The sequence below is a fragment of the Hippichthys cyanospilos genome, chromosome 3 (genome assembly GCF_059441005.1).
Source record: "Hippichthys cyanospilos isolate Australia breed blue-spotted pipefish chromosome 3, RoL_Hcya_1.0, whole genome shotgun sequence".
NCBI lineage: Eukaryota > Metazoa > Chordata > Actinopteri > Syngnathiformes > Syngnathidae > Hippichthys > Hippichthys cyanospilos.
Genome location: NC_142371.1, coordinates 10208528 through 10233058, shown reverse-complemented (window position 1 = coordinate 10233058; position 24531 = coordinate 10208528). Strand labels below are relative to the sequence as shown.

Genomic DNA, 24531 nt, shown 5'->3' with positions numbered 1-24531 from the left:
ATAGCATTGTGTTATTTCCAATATGTAAGACGAGCTCAGGAACAAAGCGTGCACGAGTGTGTCAGCCAATATTCACTATTAGATACATTTTTAGCTGTAACCGCATGAATGTAGTTAGACCTATACAGAAGAAGAAGAAGAAGAAGAAAACACTCGGGCATAACATAGGGGGGGGGGGGGGGGGGGGCTTGCGTCGCCTTGAACGTAAGCGCACGCGCACACACATGCAGAGCCACTAAAGTACTGGTACTTGTCCCCAAGGATTTTTGCAGATTTCTACTCTGAATATTGGGAGGTATTTTTTCAATATTAAAAACACCACAAACATTGTTCCAATGTATAATAGTATTCATGGCAAACCACATTGTGCCATCAAAATACAAATAAGTGTTTTTCCATATAGATTGAAATCCCACTACCACTTATTAACACAAAATTGTACTCACTGATAAGACTCTTATCTTGCATGCTCCCAGAAGCCATATTACGATGCTTTTCAGGTCCAAAACTCTTGCTTTTCTCAATAGAGAGAATAACCAATCCACTGAGGTGTCCTTGTCCCATGCTGCTCCTCAAATAAGTATTTATTGGGTGAATAACAAAACCATGGTTGCAGGATTGTGATAACTAGGATGTGGTCATGTAGTATTTCTGTGAAAAAACACCAGCCTCCTTTTTTTTTTGTAAATGGTAAATGTTTTTGTGGGTTTACCTGAGCCACTTGCTATCATGCAGCTTTTGAATGGTAAATGTTTTTGTGGCTTTACCTGAGCCACTTGCTATCATGCAGCTTTTTTTTCAGTGGCTCAAGGAGGCTGAGTAAAATCATGTAGTTCTCTATGTGAGGACAGAATAGTACCTTTAACTCAGGGTTGCTCAATGCATCAAACACGGTAAACAGGTGCCATCGAGGTAGTGTCAACTGACCGAATTACATCACACTAAATGAGGGGAAAAAAGTCAGCTGAAAAAAGTTGACCAAGTTGACCATTGTCACGACAATACTTCCGTGAGGAACTACAAAATAATATTAAACTAAGGCTGTTCTTGTCATACATCAGTTCTTAGGGTATGACTTATTTTAAAGCAGTGACTGGCCGTCTCACAATGTTTGGCTGTTTTACTATAATGGAGTAGATTGACAGGCAAGACATTCTCCACATGTATTTCATCGAACTTCTGGCCCAGAAGGCAAAAAAAAAAAAAAATCTTGTCCAATCCCTATTAGTTACTTTCCAGTAAATGTGTTTATCTTACCTGCGTTATTTTACTCTTTCTTTAGCAATATCATGGCAAAATATGAGCTCATTAATTTATCATATTGGTGCTGAGCTGTATTGCTCCCCCAAGCAAAACTCTTTGACCTCCCCTACGCTTACGGGTCCACTTGTGGGCATAGCCAAATCTGCATGCATCCCCTGAGGCTATGCAAGATGCAGCGATGTCAACTTTTGACCAACTGGAGAAGTAAGACGAGACTGGAGACTCAATTTTGGGTCTGTGATTTTGCTTGCTAGCTTTAGGTGTTTTTAGATGTAGCTTTTTTCATTTTTTTTTCTTTTCTTGTTTGCAGGACACTTTTTTCATTTGCCTGTGTTAAGCATAACAAGTTGACTGGCACCTACATCCACTCACTTTTCACTTTTTTTTTCAACTCCTGGAGAGTCATCGAGACTCTTCTTGGCTGACAGGTGACAAGGTCAAATAATTGGATGAATTGCCCCCCCCCCCCCCCGTAACTATTCACATAATGTGACCATCCAAAATAACTCTGGATATTTGTTTGTGCGTGTGTGTGTGTTTTTTATAATGCAGTGACCGTACAAGTGTTATTTACACCTCCAAGCCTTCTACTAAGCGGACTAGTTGTACCTGGAATACCAGCACCTCTGTAGATTGCATTTTTTTAATTGATTGCATAGTCTGGATTTAAAGTATTGCTTTTAATAAAATTGCAAGCTGCTCTGATGGGATGGACCAGACTTTTAAATACCAAAACATGGTAAATGATAACTAGCAAGAATACTGCTTATGTGTTGTGTCATGAGGAGCAGGCCTCGATGCACTGGAGCATGTTATGATTTGCCTGCTAAATGATTGTTTCACTCGCAGAGGCCTCTGGTCATCTGGCTTGCGTCATATCAAGAAGAAGATGTGGACCCGGAGTCAGACAGTACACAAAAGTGGAAAATAATCAAGATTTAATTTCCAAAAAGCCAATGTTACCACAATGAGCATCAGAAACTTGACTCAGACAACTGACTTGTAAACCTGACTCAAAAAGACTTGGAAAGAAATTACGAATAGATGGGAAACAAGGAAGACAGCCTTTGACGAAGTTTGAGAGCTAGACATAATGTCCTGACAACGTGTCACTGAGCACTGAGAGCTTTGATATTGTCAAGCGTAATCAACCAAACTAATGAACCGAAGTAGCATTGCATGGCAAGTGATGCACCAATAAATAAACAATATTACAACATGACTTGCTGCATAGAGATAGTACTGCACATTCCAGAGACTGAGTAGCTTGCTGTTCTGGCTTGGCTTGGCTTTTTGTGTCCAAGGTCTCTTCATTTTCTTTGTGTTCCTTTCTTGAGCTTTCTTGGCCATACCATGCCTGCTAATGGACACTGTGCTTTTAGATTCAACTTCCATGTATTATGCATGTGCGTGACAGCCGAGGTCCTAATGCGGAGTGTGGATCTGTTCTTAGAGGGTCTCAATGGTTCTGAATTGAGTGCTGTCTTCATTTAATGCACACAGTCAAGCAAGCCCACGCACACACAACGCAACTTAAACTTTTTCCTTGTCCTCATTGACCTAACGATCTGTGTTTCTTTACATGTACGCCACACTTGTCCGTTCATGGACGATCATGTGCTTTTGTAAGTCCTCTTCCTATGCTTAACTCTTGACTTCAGTTCTTAGTATCAGATTGTTTTCCATAAAGAAAACATGTTTGCAACCTAGCGCTGCATGCTGAACTTTTTGGAGCCCTACAGCATGTACAGTACAGACATTTTCAGACAAAGATTTTCTCTGGATTTAGTTCCGTGTGATTTGCATCTTATTGGTTGGTGATTAAACCCTTGCACCCTTCAGCCATATGGTTCTCACCATTTTTATACTGTTCAGCTATGTCTTATGCTGTGATTGATTTACAAAGAAGAATAATTCTCATTTGCATCCCTTAAGCAGATCATTAAAAAAAAAAAACCTATGTACTCTTGCATGTTGCCACCTGTAAAATGCAAACATTATTCATTGTATTTTCATAAATGCTGTAAATGATAGATGTGCAATCTAGGAATGAACCAGGTGGAACACATGCTCATATAGTTTTTAATTCTCCAGAAAAATGTGCATTTACAACACAGTTCATGCACCCAAGAGTTATCCACATCATGCTACAACAGTTGAATTGCAACAATTATAGACTTCTTCCATTTTTCCCTTTCTGATCAACTTCCCAAACTTGTCCGGTACATATTTAGATTTAGTTATCACACCACCATCACTGAAAATAACACCAACGGGTCTCTCTTTTTTTGTTGCTTACGAGTTTTCATTCCTTACTCTCTGCCCACGTTCAGCCCCTTCCTGCGCCCCTCAAACCCATGGCGTTGTACCTGGGTGTTGGCAACACTCAGCTGCTGTAATTAAACCAGCCTTTTATTGGCTTTGTACTCGCCAAGGGAGATGTATGCAGGAAAAAGGGAGGCCCCACTTTATTGCCTGGGCATCTAAGAGAGGAGTTTTGATGATTGCTCACAGGAGAGGGGGAAAAAAGAAAGGGCTAAAGAGAGCAATAAAGTCAAGAAGATAGCTAAAATAAAAATGATAGCAGTGCAGAAGAAAGTAGATGAGTCAAAGTGTAGCTAGTGAATCAAAAATGTTTGAGTCCTCACAGCTTTTCAGCTTTCATAAAATCATCTCTCGCAATCATACAAAAAGTGACAGAAAGAACGGACATGGCTGCTAGCTTAAAGTGGACTGTATAGTAAGATAAGCATCCTGCTGATGCCCTCAACCCCGGGTTTGCTTTGCTGGATGCTAATCCCATTGACCTGCAAGGTAGGTGAAATTGCCTTCAGCAGCTGTGGTTGCACAGCCCGAGGTACATATCATCCCGCTACTGTACATGTACTGTACATTATGTGTTTAGTTCTTTCTCTATTGCTCATGCAGTGAAACAGAATGAACAAGGCACATAAAGGCAGCAACAATTCAATAGATACATCTCAACAGAAATGTTGGCCTATTGCACAGCTCTGACATCTGGATCCTTTTCATGCCCATGGAGCGAAACTGATTACCTCCAAGGTTGAATAGGCACGCATGCTTGCATTTGTGTGGTTGACCCTTGACCTTAAAATATCATTGATGGTTGAGTGACAGGTGCTCTGGCTTCACACAGTAAAACAGCATTTCAGTTTCAGCGGAGGGTACTAAATCAGTTCTTGCCCCGGTTTGAAAACCCCACCCACTCAAAAACGGAAAAGAAACGTAGACACGTGTGACATGTATGCTCGTTCCTTCGTTAGTGTTAGAGACAGTGCGTCTGGGCGGCCATTTGTCTGCAGCCCAGTACCTATGAGATCTATTGCTTTCCTAAATTGCTGCTTTTTTTTGTGCTCGCATAGATGCCTGATGTCATTTGTTTTCAAATAGCCAGCAGAGAAAAGATTAACTTGCATGGATGGTGCTTTTCCTTCAACCATATGCCCCACTGTGTGATGTTATTTGTCAATGTCAGGAACTCTTTAGTAGTTTGAAAATAATCTAAATTTCCCTGACTTTGCTGTTATTGCCTGCTGTCGGTGTAGGGCTTGTGGACGTTTAGCTGCAAACGTTATTTCACAAATCCTCTTGGGATGTTCTCTTGTATGTTGCTTCTTAACCATAAAGGGACAATGTGTAAGATTGAGACCGTTTTTCATCTAGGACAGCAGGAGGTACTGCATTTACCATTGACCGTAGCTATAACAGACATGTCAGCCTCCGGAGGAGTGCCACCCCCCATCATTTAATGATAACTAGACCTACAATTAATTTTAAAAGATACAGTTGGTCATTAAGAACACATTCATTTGCAAGTTTTTGAAAATTATAATCATTTAATTTATTCCTTTTTCATGAAAAAAGGTCTAAATCTTACACATTGCCCCCTTAATATATGGAATATAACATCATTATTCTTGTTTTAATTTATATATATTGATTATTCTAAAGAAAAGTATATAAAACATAATATGAAGGATGTAGTTGACAAATTAAATACTGTACTTTGGAAATGTTGAACCAAATCAAGTGAAAAAAAACATTCTTGATCCTGAAATAAACATATTATATTATATTATATTATATTATATTATATTATATTATATTATATTATATTATATTATATTATATTATATTATATTATATTATATTATATTCATATATTTTGAATACCTTTAACAAGAAAGAAAGAAATTCCTGCTCAGTGATGTTGAAAATTGTTGAGAGGAAAGAAATTATATTTGCTTAACAAATTTACAAACAAAACCCCTATAGACTGCAAACACATTGACCACCATACCAATGACGCACTGATGCATAATCATTGGACAATTAGCTCAGTTTTATGCAGGATAGATGCCTTTTTTAGATGTAATCCTTCGCAATACCTGCATTGGTGATCTCTCGCTTGCTGTGTGTTTGAGTATTGGTCAGGAACCGACCACTCATAAGATGCAGGAAAGGAGGTAAGTCTACCATTTCAATTGAAAGTGAGTACTATTACATTGGAAGGGCAGAATATTTGATGCGGCTCTTGTATTGTCTCTCATTATAGTGTGCAAGTCATCATACTTTTGGAGTTGGTCAATGTATCGTCTTGTGTTCGGTGTATGGTATGCTCTGGTTATGTTTAGAAAATGAGATATCCTGCTACTATTTCCATCTATCTTATGGAAAGGAAAATGGTGCTGGACTTCAGATCAAATTATGTAGACAGTGTTCCTTCATTTCTTTGCGGTTAATTAGGACCGAAAACCTCCCAAGTGAAATCCACGAAGTAGGACTCTCCCACCACTCCCAGGAATTTCTACGCTATGTGTATGTGTGTACCAGAATTTTTATTTAAATGTGAAGGGAAGCGAGGAAGCACTATAAACTATACCTTAAATTATTACAATATTTACGATGATCTCCCTGCTTTGTTTCATGAATGGCTCCGAGGCTGCCTTTCATATAATCCTGTCACTGTGCAGCAAATCCTAACCCATTTCATGCTCTAATTTATTAAATTACCAAAAATACCCTTCAAGAAGCCGTGTGATGACACAGTCATGAAACAGCTTAATCTAACATGTGCATCTATCCAGCCCATTGCTGTCGTCATCCATTTCATCCCTAGCTTGTTCTCAAATCCTTTTTGGCTCACTGATGGTATTTCACAAGCTCAATGAGATTAATTATCTCCATATTTTGCAAACACTGCACCGTGTGCGGTTCCCCTGTCTGCCGGAACGTGTACAATTAGCTTAGTTCATTTGGGTTGCAAATGAGTCGACCCTCGCGATACTTGGCGGTCTCGCTGGGCCTCTTCTGCCATGCAGCAGGGAAGAGAACTCAGCCAAGGATTGATCAAAAGCCTCCTACTCTGGCAGGGGGATGCTGAGTAAACAGAGAAGACGAAGCTCCAGTAACCTCCTCGTGCATCCACTTCTTCTGCCTTCATTATTTTTGTCCGTCTACTGCTTAGCATGAACGACTCACCTTGTAATATTTGTTTAATCCACATTATTTACAAGTTCAATAAGTCTTATGATAATTAGTTGAGTAGTTAGTTGATCTCCTGAGGTGACTCAAAATAAGTAAGAAGCTCAGTTGAACAATTTCCATCTTTCTACTGGTGGTTAGGGTTAGAGTTATTTATTTATTTGACATTTCAAAATACTGTAACTAGGGAAGGGACAAGGCAAATTCCATCTTGCTGAGATTGTCAAGCTATTTCCTTCTTTCTTGGAGGGTATACAAGCCAAATTATCTAATATCTTATAATCTGAGACTGACGTTCTGACGAAAGCGACCTCCATATGGACCTTCCCAAGAACAAGAAATGAATCCAATGAGACCAGATACCTCATGAGATTGAGTCAGTCAGAACGAGACAAGACCGTAAATTTCCAAATACTGTAATATAAAATAAGCCTCACACACACCCACATATATATCATATTAGCATTGAATTAAAGCCTATTCTGTACATGATTAAAGATTACAGTAATAAAATGGATGGTTTACACTTGAAATAGCGTTTTATTATAGAAGAAATCTAGGTAAGAAATTTCCAATGGTCTGGTGAACGCCTGCTCCTTAGTGTGTCTCTCTGTGCCTCGAAAATGTGTGTGCGTGTGTGCCTTTGTTCTTCGGTACGCTTGATGACTGACACGAATGTGCCTGTGGAGCGGGAGTTGGGGCGGGAGTAGATTAAAACTCCACAGGCATGCAATGTATAACTCATGAAGTGCACCCCGGTGCTGTTGTTGTCAACAGTCACGAGGAAGAGACACTCGATAATAAGGAGTAGATGGTCCACCAGACGATTGGAAATCTCTTACCGATATTTCTTTTATAATAAAATTGTATTTCAAGTGTAACCTCAACATTATTTGATCATGTACAGATTAGAGTTTAATTCTAACGTCTGGGCTGCTACTAATATGACCGCAGCTGTGCGAGACTCCAAAAGAAAAGGCTTCACTATGTTCTTCGTCGGTCCGCATTCGGCAATCCAGATAGCTAAAGCAGCTTCCATATGGACGATTGTTTTATTACGAGCCGTAATAACTCGCTTCGCTGAATTACCAAAGATGATGGCAGCCGTCTTCTAATGCTTGACTCGTCCTTAATGTAGCGAACGGTCGATTCGTTCACTCCCAAATGGCGGGGCACGGCTGCGTAACTTCTCCCTTCGAGTAGTATCATCTTCTCAGCAATTGTTATCATTTTTTGTTGGCGCTTAGGTTCAGTACAAGCCTTTGCAGGAGCAGCACGCTTGGGACATATTGCAAAAGTTCAATATGTCATGAAAAAAAAAATCCTTGAAGTTGTGAATCCGCGTAATGGAAAAAAAAATTCTGCAATGTGGTCAATCTGCATAATGTAAAAAAAATCTGCGATGTAGCGAATCTGCGATAGTGGAACCGCGACGTAACGAGGGTTCACTGAAAAACCATATGTGCATTTCACACTTAGGCCTTCAGTGATACACTTATATTTGTGCCACAATCGCGAGCGAGCAATGAAAGATTATGAGTGAGCAAGAATAGACTTTGAGCATAGAAAAATATATTGAGCGAGCAAGTATAGATTTTAAGCACAGAAAGAAATATTGAGTGAGCAATGATAAGAGTTTGAACAAGCAACGATGGTTTTTGAACACAGAAAAATGTTTTGCTCACTCAAAATCTCTTTGCTCGCTCACGATAGCGCGCCCTCCCTTGCTCAACATGTAACTCTCCGCTCGCTCGAGTTGAGCTAGATGTTGAGCGAAACATCACGGGAAAATAAAAAGGAATTTAAAATGATGTGTCCACAAAGTTTTAAGTCCACCAAGAGCAGGCAAGCTTTACAATGATTATACGCTAAATTACAAGTTTACTAGAAGGGCATCATTGTATTTATTTACCGTTAATTGAATATGAACAAAATAAAATGACAAAAACATATTACAAATGAAAAAATACATCAACAAAATGCTTGCACTCACCAAAACAACTGTAACCCAAAACACTTAATTCAAGACAACAGCCATGCTTCTTTCTTTCCTTCAATGACTTGCTTGTACAGTTTGCCTGTATGTTTCAGTTCCAACAAGAAATCCTTTTTAATCGTTTGTTTTAATTCGCTTGAAAAAAGCCTGAGAATGACTGCACTACAGAAGCACAGGACACAGGGACTGTCACATGCGTTTAGGAATTCACGTCTCACGAAAACAATACACATGGAGAATTATGGCCGACTATAATGACTCATGCCTCTTTCGCATTTGAGCATACAGCAGTGGGCGTGTCTGAAATCCGGACTGAAGAATCGGCATACCTTGAAAGTATGTAGGTTCGGAGCATTAAAAAAAATAGGTGTAAAAGGAAGAATATGGCCCTTGGTTATAGCTCTCTCTGCTTCACTGATTAGTTTTTCTTGATGCTTGAAGATCAGCACAGTTTTCGGTGAATTATCACTTTGTCCTTTCTTTAAATCGTGTGTCACAGATGCTGTCCTATACAATTACAATTAATCCACACAGCCCTTTGGTCTGAGTTGTATTCTCCAAAGGTCTGGACGTGGGCTCATCGATTGAGACGTTGACTTGTCAGTGCCACTGAGCACAGGTGAAAAAAGTCCCTTTGCTGAGCACACAGCTCCCAGAAAACAGCTTTTTTCATTTGATGAAGGGGTGAGCTGAAATATATCTTACATTTCACATATCTTGCGTGGATTTCTCAACAATGAAAAAAGGAAAATTTTATTTCCTGTGGTAGAATTGTCTTTTTTTTTTCTTTTAGTATTTCAGTTTTCAGGCTAGTACTCCTACAAAGACACTAATCTAATGTTTGTGACGTTAACGTTACAATATAGTATGACAGCAAGGAAGTTGTTTAACATTTCATGTCAATCATGAGCCCCTATCACACTGCTCATTTCAACAGGATTTTTTACAGCTTTTGGATCACCGTGATGTTCCCAAAAAACTGTACATTTGCTATGCTGAGCATTATCGTAGTTTTCAGTATTCTCTTGGACGTTTCTTGTTTTTAGGATAATTTATCTGGTTGAAGTGTGGCCAGTTTAATTGCACAAATATTTCCTAGAACATATGCAATGCAAAGTCAAGTAAACGAATCAACATTTACAATATTGAGACCATTTTGTTTTGAATGCCTCATTAAGGGTTTACAGCAATTGTTAAACTCAACAGGAATTATGTTTGGGAAAGATTCCCAAACTCTTATTTCCCAGATGTAGGACATACTGTACATTAATATCTGGCTGTAGTTCCACTTTTCGATCACAGCTTTCTTGGCCTGAAAGATAAATGTTCTAAGCATTAGCAGGATTAGGTGGGAATGTCAAGACTGTCTTCAGAATATTAAGTAAGAGGTTTACTTGCAGTGCTAACCCCAGATGATGGGTTCATTTTCCCTTTGAAAGCAGACATGGAGAAATGTTATATGAGACAGTTGCACCCTGACCTTCAACCCCACACGGGGAGCTGTTTAACCTGTATCCCATCATCATTTGTCAGCAATGATTGTACAAACGTCAGCAATGATTGTACATACAAAGGAGCGGCGCTCACCTTGATCAGACCTCCATACCTCTACTTCCTGCTGACAGGATCTCACTTCCTGGAGCAACTTTTTTGCTCCTGCATTCACTCAGCCACCCTACGCAGTCCTCGCTTACAAAGTTCAGCCCAGCCTTGCCACTCTGTTCAGCCCCAGACATGTTATTTTGGTCGGCAAGAATTATTAAAGCCTCCTCTGACTCACCCCCTCAGCTTTTCCATTACCTCCCCACTTGTATCGTCAGAGAGCCAGACAGCGTCACTGCCTCTGATTTCAAATGCAGCCTGCTCGTTGATATGAAAACTGCAGACTTAGCAAATCCAGTGTTAGTGTGTGTCTGTTAGAGAGAGAAGCACTGAATGTGATTTTTTTTTTCTTTAGTATCAGGGAACGAGGAAGTAACATTCCATTCAAAATTTGTCAAATGTTTGAGTAACTCAGTAACTCCAAAAGGACAATACTGGACAAGCACTGCGTATGGTCATGGAATGAAAATGATAACTTTCACAGCAGCACTAATTAACTGCACACAAGATGCTATCCATCCATTTCCGAGAGCCGCTTATCTTCACAATGGTCGCAGGCTTGCTGGTGCCTATCCTAGCTGGCTTCGGGCAGTGGACGGGGGACACTCTGAACTGGTTGCCAGCCAATACCAGGGCACACAGAGATGAACAACCATTTACGCACCCAGTCACACAATTAAGTACTGTATGTCCAATACACCTACCTGCCATGCATGTTTTTGGAGTGTGGAAGGAAGCCGGAATGCCTGGAGAGAACTCACTCTAAGGCCGGAGCGAGGTGAATTTGAACTCTGGTCCCTGACCATTGCGTCACCGAGCCTCCGCACAAGAGGCTAATGCATATCTATTTTACTGTTGAATACTCCTGCCCCTCTATGCAATTTGCTGGATATACACTGCCTGATGGGAAATACTGTAGTATGTACAACCTAGCCACCGCTTACTTAAAGTGGCTGTTACCAGTAAATTGGAGATTAACGAATGGACCGTTTAAGTGACTGATTTTTTTCCTGCATGGGACAGAAGTGTGTTATGGCAACAAAGTCACCGTTTTGGGCAGTCGTCATAATATTGACGACCCTTTGGAGCAAGTCTCACCATAATTCTTTAGAGATTTACTGTATAGCATACTTTTTTTTAATATCTTTCCATGTTGTACACTTCAATAGAGTAATGAGGCTTGGTTTGTTGTCCCATTTGAACACAGTTGGTCTATAAATTAAAAAAAAATCCACGTATATATAAACATGTGGTCATAGTACATAGAAAGTGTTCATTTTTGTCCATTTTTGTTTGAATTAGTTAGAGAATTATTGAATTTATTAATTATTACAGTATTGAATTGCAAATCAAGAGCTCCACACCATTGTAGGAAGTGGCATTTTCGTCAACTAGGACCGATGATATCGGCGCTGATATCGTCATGTTCTTTACTGCAGTAAATTATAAAAATGCTTGAATGAAGGATTATAGATTTGAATATGGGCTTACCATGTTATCAAAGGCACCATTTTCCATCAGACACAAAGCAGTCAGAGATGATGCTAACATTCTCTCTCCATTTACCAAACAAATTTACGATTATTCTTCCTTTTTTTCAGATTTTTGACACTTTTCATCATATGTACATCAGCAGTCCCCAAGTCCATTTTTTGCCACAATTAAGAATGTCACAGTGTTGAATTTGCCATTACTGTCAAACAATCTTAGATTTGTATCAGGATACCTCAGTGGTTCTCCTATTCTGGCTGTAATTGGCTGTGTTGTTTTGTGGGTAGTTGTTTGTGTGTGTTTGTGTATGTAAGCAGTTTGTTTGTGAATGTGTTTTTCTTCGGAGTGCCACTGAGGGTGAGGATGCCCAACACACTTACAGTAAAGTACGCTGCAGTGAAATCAAGTCAGACAATATTTCCTATTGCATATAGCTTTTCATAGAGTATGTTCAGTTACGCAGTACTTTATAGAATTACCAATCTTTGCTGAGGTGGATTTTGGTTATTTGCAGCCACCAAATAACGCACCAGCCCATTTTTTTACAGCGACTACATTTTAAGATCAAGCAAACATAATTTATGATTCCTTCTTTCATAAAGGTGTTGTATTAAGGTCCGACAGCAAAGAATTTATGTATTGTGCCCTTTTTAGTGTGATGAACAAAAGTCTTTGTTTTTGGCTCTTTTAATCCTTTTCTGCAAACAGGGCTGGAGCACGCATCAGTGTAGTAGTTCTAACTTGTATCTAATCTTGATGGCGTAGTCTATTGGGGCTTGGCCTAAATAGAATGCTAGCCATGTCTCTTCTTAAAAAGGAGACCTAACAGGCAATGCGGTGCAGAGCAGAGGCTGTTAACCATAGACAGTATAAACAACATGAACACATTTCACGTTGGTTGTTGTGCTTATGGAAGGAAGGATATGTTATCAGGAATGTGCAGTCAGGGAAGGCAGAGCCTTTTTCATTTCATTGCTATGACTGCAGCAATATCTGAATCTCACAGTTTAGTTTTATCACTGCATTAATCTCAAGACTATGATCCTTGCAATATGATGGGATTCTCAAAATCAGGAAGATTCAAGCTAATGAAGGGATAGGCTTTAGCAGTTTTTGACAAAAATTCCATTTTCAATTCTTTCATCACCAGTGTTGACATTTGTATAGTACAGTTTTGTTAAAAAGGAATGAAAAGTATTCCCTAGTTTTTTCGTGGTTAATGGGGACCAGAAAACACTAGTGAAAAGTGAAAAAGTGAACACGAAGTATGAACAGCCCCCCCCAATGGACCAGGGCGCTGTGGAATCTGATTTATGTAAATAAACAATATATAAATGATTTATTTACCTCTGACGTGACGAGCCACATATTCCCGAGTTAGCTGTCTTAGCCTTCTTCATATTTTTTGATTATCTCCAGCTTCGTTTCAAGACCAGTCATCTTCTTAATTCCCACATTAACATCACTAGCAATCTTGGGACCCATGGTTAACCAATTCAAGTTTGAATTAAGCACTAAAATGCACAATAAATACAAATTTGAAAGCCCTCTCACAAAAGATAAAGCTTTTAGTTAGCCATCTTTGTGACCCTGTGCGCCGACCAATAGCAGACCAGCATCCTAGTGACCCGTGACTCTGAGCAATAATAGACCAGTATCTTAGGGAGTCGTGACGCCAACCAATAGAGGACCAGCATTCTAGTGCTGTAAGCTGTGACACGTGTAGTGACGTATGAGTGCGCACACTGACCGTCATGTTTGAGAACAGTTTATTTATTTTTATTTTTTTTAATGTCGTAAGGTGAAAAAAATGGCGTATAGAGGGGAAAAAAAGGTTGCGGTCCACATCAGAAGGTGAAATAAAACGTAAGGCGTAAACCGAGGGTCCACTTTATAATCGTAGGTCTAGTTATCATTAAATTATATTACACGGGCGGGGGGGTGTCACCCCTCCGAAGGTTGCCATGTTTGTTATAGCGACGGGCAGCCAGAGGAGGAGGGGTGTGTATTGCTGCATATAACGTAGTGCTGCTAAAGCTTTAACAGGTGCATGCGAAAAATGACACCTCTAAAGGGCCAGCCTCAGTCTGTGTTGTCACTTGCATGCATCTGCTCATAACTCTCACACGTGCACAGCCTGAGTTGTGAAGAGTTGTTGCCAAAACACCGTAATATAAAGGCATGACTTAGTGAAGAAAAAAAAAAAAACACCAGGTACTGAAGCTACAAAAAGTGAATACAAAGTGGTGAGGGAGCACTAATGTCTTTTTATAAAACAACGCATTATATTATTTTAATGAGCTGCCACTGTGTACTCCTGATATAGAGTACGTTGCCGTAATTAGGAAATAACAAAAACGTTACAATAAATGACATTTACAACTATTAGCAATAATCTTTACCTAGATGTGCAGTAATAATTTAAGTTCATCCATGAGGTAGGTGGGTCAAAAAAAAAAAGCACCAAAAAAAATAAATAAATCTGGTATTCATGTGGAGAGCCCCCCCAACATTTTCATATGTACTTCTTTATATAGGGTAATTTTCATGTTCTAAAAAAAAAAATGACACAAACTAATGGGTTGGTCACAGTTTGTTAGCTACCGATAATTTGTAGCATAAGATGTCAAAAGTGCATTCTAATTGGGCTGGCAGTAGACAAGTTAATTCACTCAACATATCTTTGACATCTTTTGCTACAGTATCAACGACATTGAATAAGTTAATGACAAAGATTAAAATAATCTTACAATATTGTAACAGGTCTAACTGAGAATTTTTTTTAATCTATTTATTTTTTTCCTGAAAGCTATATTTCACATATTAAAAGCCACTTTAGCATTATGGGAATAAAAAATACAAACACTAAAATGTAAAAACAACTACTAAAAAAATAATTCTGATCAATCCTTGTAAAGATTAAATGCAAATACAGTATACAAAAATGTTCAATACAACGGAACTGTGTATTATGTGATTATATTGTCTACCACCATAGCGACTCAGTGGTTTATTTCTTCTCCAGTGTATCATTTTGATAGAATGTTCATCTTAATTTCATCAGTTCATTAAAGGGAAATTGAGTTTAAATGACCTAAACAACTCAAGTTTAAGTTAATCGTAGTCATCATTAAATTTCACCACTGTTTGCAACACCAGATTCTTCAAGTCTCCCAAGTACATAGTGTCCTCAAAGTTTCTTGTTCAGCTTAAGTCTTGTAGCCTTGCACTATAATTAAAAGTCAATGACATGACTGTTGAAGGACCAGAAGCCCATGTCCCTAAACTGTGTCAGTGTCAAGTGTGGGAACTAAGTGGACCTGATGTGCAGGACTGAAAATAAAGAACAAATCTTCACAGGACAGTTTGTACTTGAGGAGGAGAAAGAGGAGGAGGAGGAGAAGCACCCTTTGACTGCACTAAAAGATTTATTTTCAACAGTTTAGAAGGCTTTTTGACTATTCAGCACACTACAGCATAACTGATCAAAATATGACAAATATCAACCAAGATGGCAATCGAAACTAAGTATGGTTTGCACAGTACGTAAGCTGCGACTCTGCCTGTGTCTTGAATTTGTGTGTCACTGGCTCCCTCTTTGGGATCATGCAGACTACTCAGACCTGCATAGTGCGTCTTTTTGCAGCATTAAGTTTACAAAGCTGGGCCCCAGTAGCCTTGTTTACATTCCTGTTTGCTTTCAGTCATAGAAATACTTAGTTTGAATATAATTATACTTTTTACCTGATTTTTGGGAAGCCTCTAGATTCCACAGCGCCCTGAGCATCTGCTTATCTCTCCAACTGGGTGAGCCATCCCTGCTTAACCTCCACCTTTGTACTGTAAGTGCCCCATCAACAACCTGCCCCCTCCTGCCTTCCTGTGATTTTACACATCAGTCTGCTGTCACATCCTCCTTTACCCATTGTCCCTTGCAGCTCACGGTCCACCTCTTGGGAAGAATGAGGCAAACAAGGTGCACATAACAGGGAAACATGATTGGACAATCATAGGAACAGAAGTGAAATCAATTTCGGAATGTAACGCTCCGACTATATACAGTCAATCTTAATACACATTCACTCATCCCCAAAGAATAAACCATATCTAGCTCAAACCAAGTTACTGAAAACCAGCTACATCATCGAAGTGCCATGCCTGGGAGATTTGTACACTATTTGCATCCATATAATGCATAGAAATGATGAGGTAGAGAATTTTTCACCGACCTGGCCTCCAAACTCTCTGTCTCCCCCTCCCTCTTCCTCCTTTCTATTGACTGTGCCAAGCATGCGTGATCTACTGTATGCAACCAAAGAAACGACTGTATATGTGACCTCACGCTGAATTAGATAAGCTTGCCTGTCTTGCGCTGCTTGTGATCAGAGATGTTGTTTTTTTCTGGCAGGTTGAGCAGCATTGCTGCTTGACCTCATGCTATTCATAGAAGTCAAATGATTTTAATGTTAATCCTGAAACTGAGCTTTCTTTAAGATCCCAAGAAGCTTTTGCAGCAATTATAAATTGTGCTATTCAGCCATATACAATAAGGGCCAGGAAAATGTGTGTGCAGCAGCCTGGCAAGAAGAAAAAGCAAGCTGTGCTGATGCTATACCAGAGGTTGCTGAGATTTGACTTGGTTTTATCAAATATGGCAACAGTGACATGCTTTTTTATGTTGTGGGGTTTTATAGTTGCACACCGGCTAGTATCATTTAAGGAATTAAGATTGATATTAATGTCAATGGGCTACTCATCATTATTGCACCGATAGACTTAAACATTGGCGCTCACACTAGCGCTTTCATCTTGCCGTTGTTGTTTTGGTTACCTTGTTTCAATAGTGCCCCTCCCAAGACGTACTGTATTCTTGTCATTCGTCACTCAGATTCCCTCTCAAGGAAAGAGTTCTCCAAAAAGATGTCTCTCATTTGTTCTTATTTGAAATCTCGCCACTGCATGCAAAGTAGTTGGGCTGACATTGCATTTCTTTCAATGAATGGTTTTGCCCTTTTTATTTGACCTGGGTTGTCTCAATTGATCAACACTCCTCTTGTCTCTTTGTGGTAATGAACTGATTTCTTTTTCTTGATTTGACATTTCTTGAATAATAGTATAACCTGTAGTCAGCCACACCTATACATTTAGGGTCATGTCGTTATGAAATAGTTTTATGGCATCATTATTACAATGCAATATGCAATTGAACATTAAAAATTGCATCCAAGAGGCAGCCTAACCGGATGGCCGAGCTCCTTCAATGTTTCATGAATTGTTGGCTTTGGAATGAAAAAAAAAAAGGTCTATGACTGCTAAACTTTGGCACTCGTCATGTAGGACCGCCAATTTCCCTGTTCCTGTCCTTGTTATTGTGCACATTGTCCTTGTGTACTGATTAATGAAGTCACACGGTCAACGCGGTGTCACAGCAGAGGATTTATGTAATTAACTCACAATAGGATAGGATTTTATTTCCACTCTATGAATTGCAGGCTGCAAAACACGTCTTTCTCTTGTCCGCCTGTTCTCATAATTCACTTCTGCCTGATCCGCTGTATACAACCCGCCTCCTTCTCTGACCTGTGTCTCAGCCTATGGTGACATCACATCTGCATCTTGCCTTATAAGGGGATGTGATGGAGGGGGAACATCACTGTGCGCTTTGTGACTCAATTGCTGCAGCAGTCAGACATTAGTACTGCGTTTTAGACATCCTACTGCTTCATACCTAAACCTCCCTCAACCACATATAGTGGATCCATTTCATCTGGATGACAGTGTTTCTGGCATTCTCCCTGATTCTTACAAATTGACCCACACTGCCACTGTATTCCATTACAAATAAACTGATAGTTTAGGATTTGCTACACTGGCATGCTGTCATTTTATACTTATTATTGCTTTATACTTGTCAAAAGCTGATCTAGTGCCCATGGTATTCATACATGCTGATGGCCAAACCTGATTGCTATGTGCATAGCTAGCTTGTGTTTTTACATGTAGACAGTAAAGACAGAAAAGGTTGAATGACAGTGGGGATGTGAACTTGCCTCGATGTGTTTGAGCTTTGCAAAGCTAAGCTTGGTCAAGTATTGTCTATACTACTGCTGTATGTGCATGTCTGTCCTCTGGGTTTTCAAGATCGCCTTGTTGTGAGAGATAATACGAAATCATGAAGACAAAATGAACCAAAATGCAAGCATTCTGTTAAACAGCAAACAAAACAAACAGAAACATGTTAAATGAATCACACCTCACAAATATACATATACACATCTCATCACATAAACACTGCTGCTGCTGCTGTTTGAATGAATTTGATTTTCTTTGTTTGGTTTACCAATCCTGGAATAATTAGGTAAACCGCTCATTTGTTCTTTCAGATTCATTTATGACATTGAATACATCTGTAGCACAATTTAAATGGGCTTTTGTTGTCTTAGCATAGTGCCCCAAGTCAATGATATTTTAATTATGGAATCATTTTCCTTTTAATTCAATTATTAGAACCTATATTTAGTCTCGCTGGCACAGTATGGTCATTTCAGTAATAGTATTTCAGGTTGTGACATTCATAGTGGCCTGAAGGAACTGGGGCCAACCAACCGACCAACCAAAGTTCATTGTGCTGGCCCAACTGATCTACATTTCATAAATACATGTGATAAAATCCAATACATCTTTGCTATTTCAATGACTAATATTGAATGCTTGGAATTCTATCCACTTAAACTAATGAAACATCTTTGCTGTACTACGGAACATTTTAGCTACTGAGAAGAAACACAACATTTTTATCCACAGACAGGCCTAATTATTATAACGTAATTTCAATATGGGTTTAAATCCTGAAGTGTAAAGTGTGTATATTTATCCACGTGATTATGTGGTACAGTGCTGTGCCTTGATCAGTCATTAATGCTATACAGTTTTCCCTCACCGCTTCACGCTTCATTTTTGCATCCTCGATTCTTTGCTTTTTTTTTTTTTTTTTCAATCTAAGGACTGTCACTTCACAGCAGCCCATGATGCAATGCAACTCTCCCATGCTCAGTCCTAACCTGGAGTTTGAAGCAGTCTAATTCACGATCTTGTTCAAATGAAGGCACTTTTGCTTAAAATTAAACCACTGCTCTTCTACATCTGCATTACTTTGGTGTTTTGGCAAGAACTCTGCACGACACACAGGCTGTGCGCTTGTACACACAGGCTGTGCGCTTGTAGCTGTGATGAGCTGTACGGAGATACATGTAGGGGAGGGGTTGGGCTGTGGGCAGATTGAACAGAGTGACAACTCAGACTGAAGCTGGCCCATAAAGAACAGTTGCAATGCAATGTGGGAATGGGCAGTGCAAGGGAGAGGGGTAGTGGTTGCGCTCCGTGCTGCGGCGAGAGTTGAGAGTGAGCGGCGTTTATCACACACTGATACACTGCTACTGTATGTGTTGAAAAAGAAAAAAGAAAATGTATGTATTAAATCATTGTTTTTTTTTTAATGTCTTTTTTATTGGAGGGATAGAAATCCTTAACATTTTTTTTCATGTTATGAATCACATGGCTATCCTGATATTATTACTACACTTATTCTTCAAAAGCCTCAACTGAAAAGCCAAGATTTGAATTGATGGTTGTTCAAATATTTGCCAGCTCCTTTTTACCTTTGTACCAGTTAGCCACTGACTATATTTCATCTAATGCCCAGGTGAAAGCAGTGTGTTATGAAATGAAGCAAATGTGTCCGGCACACAGAAAAGTTGAGCACTGTAAAGAGTTCTTTGCAGTACAACGATGGGTTTGTGTGCAGACACCATTAACTCTACTAGTTGTTTGGACTAATACCGTGAATAGAATGAGTCACTTAAATCAATTTATAGGATAGTTGATTTGGATAAAATTAGCAGGCGGTGTTGGTAAATAAATAAAATTGAAATATATTCTTTGAGTTGGCAAAATGACATTTGAAATCTACAGTATAATTCAAAACAATTATTTAAGCGTTAATTCATCTGTATCAAAGGTGCCAAATTCAAGGCCCAGGGGTCGAATGCAGCTCTCCACATCATTTTATATGGCCCGCAAAATGCTAGTTACGACTTCAAGTTTCTGGCTAAAAATAAGTTGTTGTAACCATTCCCACCAAGTCAACATATTTTACTGACCCACGTTTTCAAAACTAAGTAAATGTGTGATGATCATACTTAAGATTTAGTTGACTTCACAGCCATAACGGCCCTCCGACAGAAACGATAACTACAATGTGGCCCGTGATAAAAATGAGTTAGACACCCCTGGTCTATATAAAATGGTGTCACATAACCATGTATCCATAACAATAGCCCTCAGCTTATTTGAGCATTCATTTCATAGTGGGACTCTGATTCACATTTGCTCTGCGCTATTGCTCAACTTCTTTTCCTCTCAAACAGCTCATATTTTAGCAATACAGGAGTTCATGAATCATACTAAATGCAGTCATCATTCTTTGCCTTCCTCTATGATCACTTTTTTAAGCATTCAATGGTATATAAAAACCAAACACAAAGGCCTAAGAAAACCTTGAGTCATATCTGTCATAGCACCTAATCGGTATCTAATTTTATTGCTCGCCAACATGAACAGTTTTTATGGCAAAATTGCCTAAATTAAATCATCTTATTACACGCGACCTCATCTTGGCCATTGAGCATTGCTTGTAGCTGTTGCCACGAAGAAATTGAGATTCTTCAGACACTTTGTGGGTTATTAAAATGTAATTAGTGAACGGCACTGAAATAAACGAAAGAAACAAACATGAATTCATTTTTTCTTTATGAAATTGTGTATGTTTTCTTTAACAATGTAAATTCAAGTCAAATTTATAATATATTGGAAAAATGAGCTTTGCTCTGTGTCACATATCCACAGTCAAATATGACTTTTTTCCTAAAGGATTGTTTGATAAATCAAAATGTGAATACAGATCATACTCTTCTGATCCACAGGAAACGAAGTCCATCTGCATCCAGGGATCCAAACCAAAAATACGACCAAAGGGAGGGCACTGACCATTCACAGTATGCCCCGACAGACGGAAGCATGCCCAGATCACCGTCTGACAATGGGGACCCCCGGCGGGCTCCGCGGGGCCCACACTTGTATCCAGACGTAAATGCAGCATGGATTGGCTACAGAGACCGACAGGGTCCTGGACGCTGGCACTCCCAGGAATACCCTCTGGACCAGGAGCTTGACGGGCCACACAATGAATATGAGCTCCAGAGACAACGACAGGAGGAGTTCCAGACACGCTATCGCAGCGACCCTAACCTGGCACGCTATCCTGTTAAGCCCCAGCCCTACGAAGAGCAGATGAGAATGCATGCGGAGGTGGGACGCCTGAGGCACGAGCGACGTCACAGTGATGTCTCGCTAGCTTACACCGAGCAGGATGACCCGGCCCCCATCCGGCTGTCACGGCAACATCTGACTGAGCGCCGACCGCCTATGGTGGGACAGCGGTCTTATTCTGTTGACCGGTCCTCCCCAGGCCCCATGGGTCCTGGTCTCGGGGGCCACAGAACATCAAACCATAGCCCCCCGACGCCTCACCGAAGCCCTGTGCTAGGTGACCGATCTGGGGATCTTCGGAGAGGGGACCTGGGCGGTGGAGGGGAGTCTATGAGGCGGCAACATCACTTGGACCCCAATTCAGCTGTTCGCAAGACCAAGAGGGAGAAGATGGAAAGCATGTTGAGGAATGACTCTTTGAGTTCGGATCAGTCGGAGTCAGTACGTCCTCCACCCCCCAAGCCCCACAAAACCAAAAAGGGAGGGAAAATGCGTCAGGTGTCACTGAGCAGCTCAGAAGAGGAACTGGCAACCACGCCGGAATACACGAGCTGTGAGGATGTGGAGATAGAGAGTGAGTCAGTCAGTGAAAAAGGTACGTAACACTTCCTTTCAGCGTCCCTCTTTCTGTATTTACTCTGCGTTTCCCTTCCGCGCCTGCAATCAAAACTCCATTATAATACTATCAACATAATGTTATATTTTTTCTATTTTTCAGCAAAGGCGCATTTTAATGTTTATGTGGATTTGATTGCGTGTATGTAGCTTTAGGTGACAGATGCAACCTTCAATCTTAGTGTCTTCTCTATGTGATGCACCTTTACAATGTGTTTTACAAGATGTTGAGGGCTCATTGTTTTCCTTTTGACACAAAGAAGCATTTGGTTCCCTAATTAAATAGTATGCATATTTACCACGGCCCTTAGTTGACATAGGGTCACTGGCAACTTGCCATGAACTACAATGATGGAAAACATTGATTCCATATCTTTGTGTGTGTATATCTGTGTGAGTGTGAGTGTGCATGTGCGTGTTCATGCGTGATACTTGAAAAAATGTTTTTTATTTTGCAGTCAGCAATCCTTTACCAAATGTATTTTTGAATATTTTGAATATTAATTATATTTTTGGTTGAGGGTGAGGGACAGGAACAGTTATGGATCCTGAGCTATTTTTGGAGGGTTTGGGTTTTTTTTCTCTCAGGCAGTAGACAGTAGAGATCTTTATTTTGAAATTCTACCAAAAAGTGAAGGAAGCTTCCAAGTTAAATGATAACTAAAACAAACAAATTACAGTCTGTTTTCCACAGTAAGTAAAGTTATTTTTTTCAAATTTTCAACTGGAGTGTGAAGCTTTTTTTTTTTTTTTTAATCTTTGTTTTCATTTTAAATAAATGGAGAGTAGCATCTGGGCAGCATGGTGGCAGACTGGTTGGCACATCCACCTCACAATTCAGAGTCCTAGATTTTTTTTCCAGCTCATGTTGTTCCCTTTGCATGTTCTCCCAGTGCCCACATGGATTCTCTCCGGGCACTCCGACTTCCTCCCTTCCTTTCCAAAAACATGCAGGGTAGGTGTATTGGATACTCTAAATTGGCCTTAGGTACGATTGGGTGTGTGAATGGTTGTTTGTCCTTGTGTGCCCTGCAATTGGCTGGCCACCGGTTCAGAGTGTCACCTGCCTACTGCCCAAAGACAGCTGGGATAGGCTCCGGCGGGTCAGCGACCCTACTGAAAATAAGCGTCTATAGAAAATGGATGAACGGTTGGCATCTCTTGTACAGTTAATCGTAAATGTACACAAATAGTTTTTTAAATTGATGTTTTATCATCTATCAGAAAGGCCAATACCTCTGACAAAATGCAGCTTTACTAGTTGTTTTTGTTTGTTGAAGTACACTTTGGAAAAGCACCTTGAAAAAATAAGTACTGGTATTAATCATAAGCTAAAAATGATTCAGCGCTAATTTAGCTCTTATCTTGCTTTGTTCTGTTATGTACACAGTCTAACTGTTCTCCTGTCTGGCAGACACTGCCCAGAACTGGTGATACATTATTGATATGGGGCTTTCCAGGTAGCCACATTAAAAAAGGTAGAGAGGGAGCCAGGTTGTGTTTGGGTCAGAGGCGTTTTTTATTAGATATTCTGCATGCAACTCCCACCTCTATATGACTCCATATCCCATAGGAATGAGTCCAAAACCACATGTAGAAATTATACTTCAAGTGATGCCAATACCAAAAAACAAACAAAAAAAACAAACAAAACTTGTGTGGGTATATTTTTGTATTATAATTGCCATTTTACTTATTAGTCAACAAGCACAGCGTTTCTTAAGTATGCTTGCTGCAAATTTGATGACCAACCCCTAAAATACTCAGCTGATGCTAAAAGGTGAATTCGCATTATTATTTGGATGCATGATACAGAATAATTATATTGATAACTATAACGTAAAGGTGACAGGAAAAGTCATACATACGCCTGATGTCCACAATGATATAAACTATGATATTCATTTTATGTTAAGCTCTACAGATTGACCTTGACTATTTTTTTCTGCAGCCAAAGCAAAACTAAAACAATCAGCCTGCACCTAAGGCCAGATCGGCAAAGAGACAAAAGAGAGGTTGCAAAGGACCTTTTGGCCATACGTGGGCTGTCAGCATCGCAGGGTTTTTGCACTCAGCTTGCCTGGGTGAGGACATGTGATGTAATAGCAAACTAAGCAGGGTGCTTTTTATCCTCTCAACCCCCCAAAAACCCATGGGTGCTCCAGGAGAGAGAATCATATGATGGAATAAGAAGAAAGGGAGTTAGGAGATGAGGGTGTGCCAACTTTAATAGGTCCAACTCATGCCTGTAAGATCTGGTTACTTATTTACCACTATGAACCTCTCCCTGTGTTTTATTCGTTGTTTCCTCTGACATGCAATCTCTTAATAGTGTCAAACAGACAGAAAATAGGAATGAATGACTAACTACAGCAATGAGGTGAAAGCCAAACATTGCTAAATGATTCATGGTCGTATAAATCAGTTTTTGCAACCCAGTATAGCTGTAAAGAAACTTCTCCAATGTCAATGTGCCAATGTGAATTTTGGCCTTCCTTTTCTGGGTGCACCATTTTTTTGGCCACTGGAAGACAATTCTCATTGAAACAATACATCCAAAAACAGATTTTGTGATGACGCAAAAATCAGCAAGTGTCTGTCTTCACATTAGCACACAGATGGAGAAGGGCGTCACTTGTTAGACAATTACTGCCGAGCCTCTACTTTCACAAGCAAGCCAAAAAAAAAGACCTGCCAAGGAGGATGAATAACTTGACGTCACACTGAAACGT

General features: G+C 39.8%; 1 protein-coding gene across 27 annotated transcripts in view; it reads left to right on the top strand.

The window, feature by feature from the left end:
- The window catches only part of rims2a (regulating synaptic membrane exocytosis 2a), a 153234-nt gene that overhangs the window by 54898 nt on the left and 73805 nt on the right, over window positions 1–24531 (top strand). For all 27 annotated transcript variants that reach the window (XM_088409546.1, XM_088409533.1, XM_088409531.1 and 24 more), the window contains one exon: window positions 20839–21779. In XM_088409546.1, the coding sequence (XP_088265672.1) occupies window positions 20839–21779 (941 nt within the window). The remainder of the gene's footprint in view (window positions 1–20838; window positions 21780–24531) is intronic.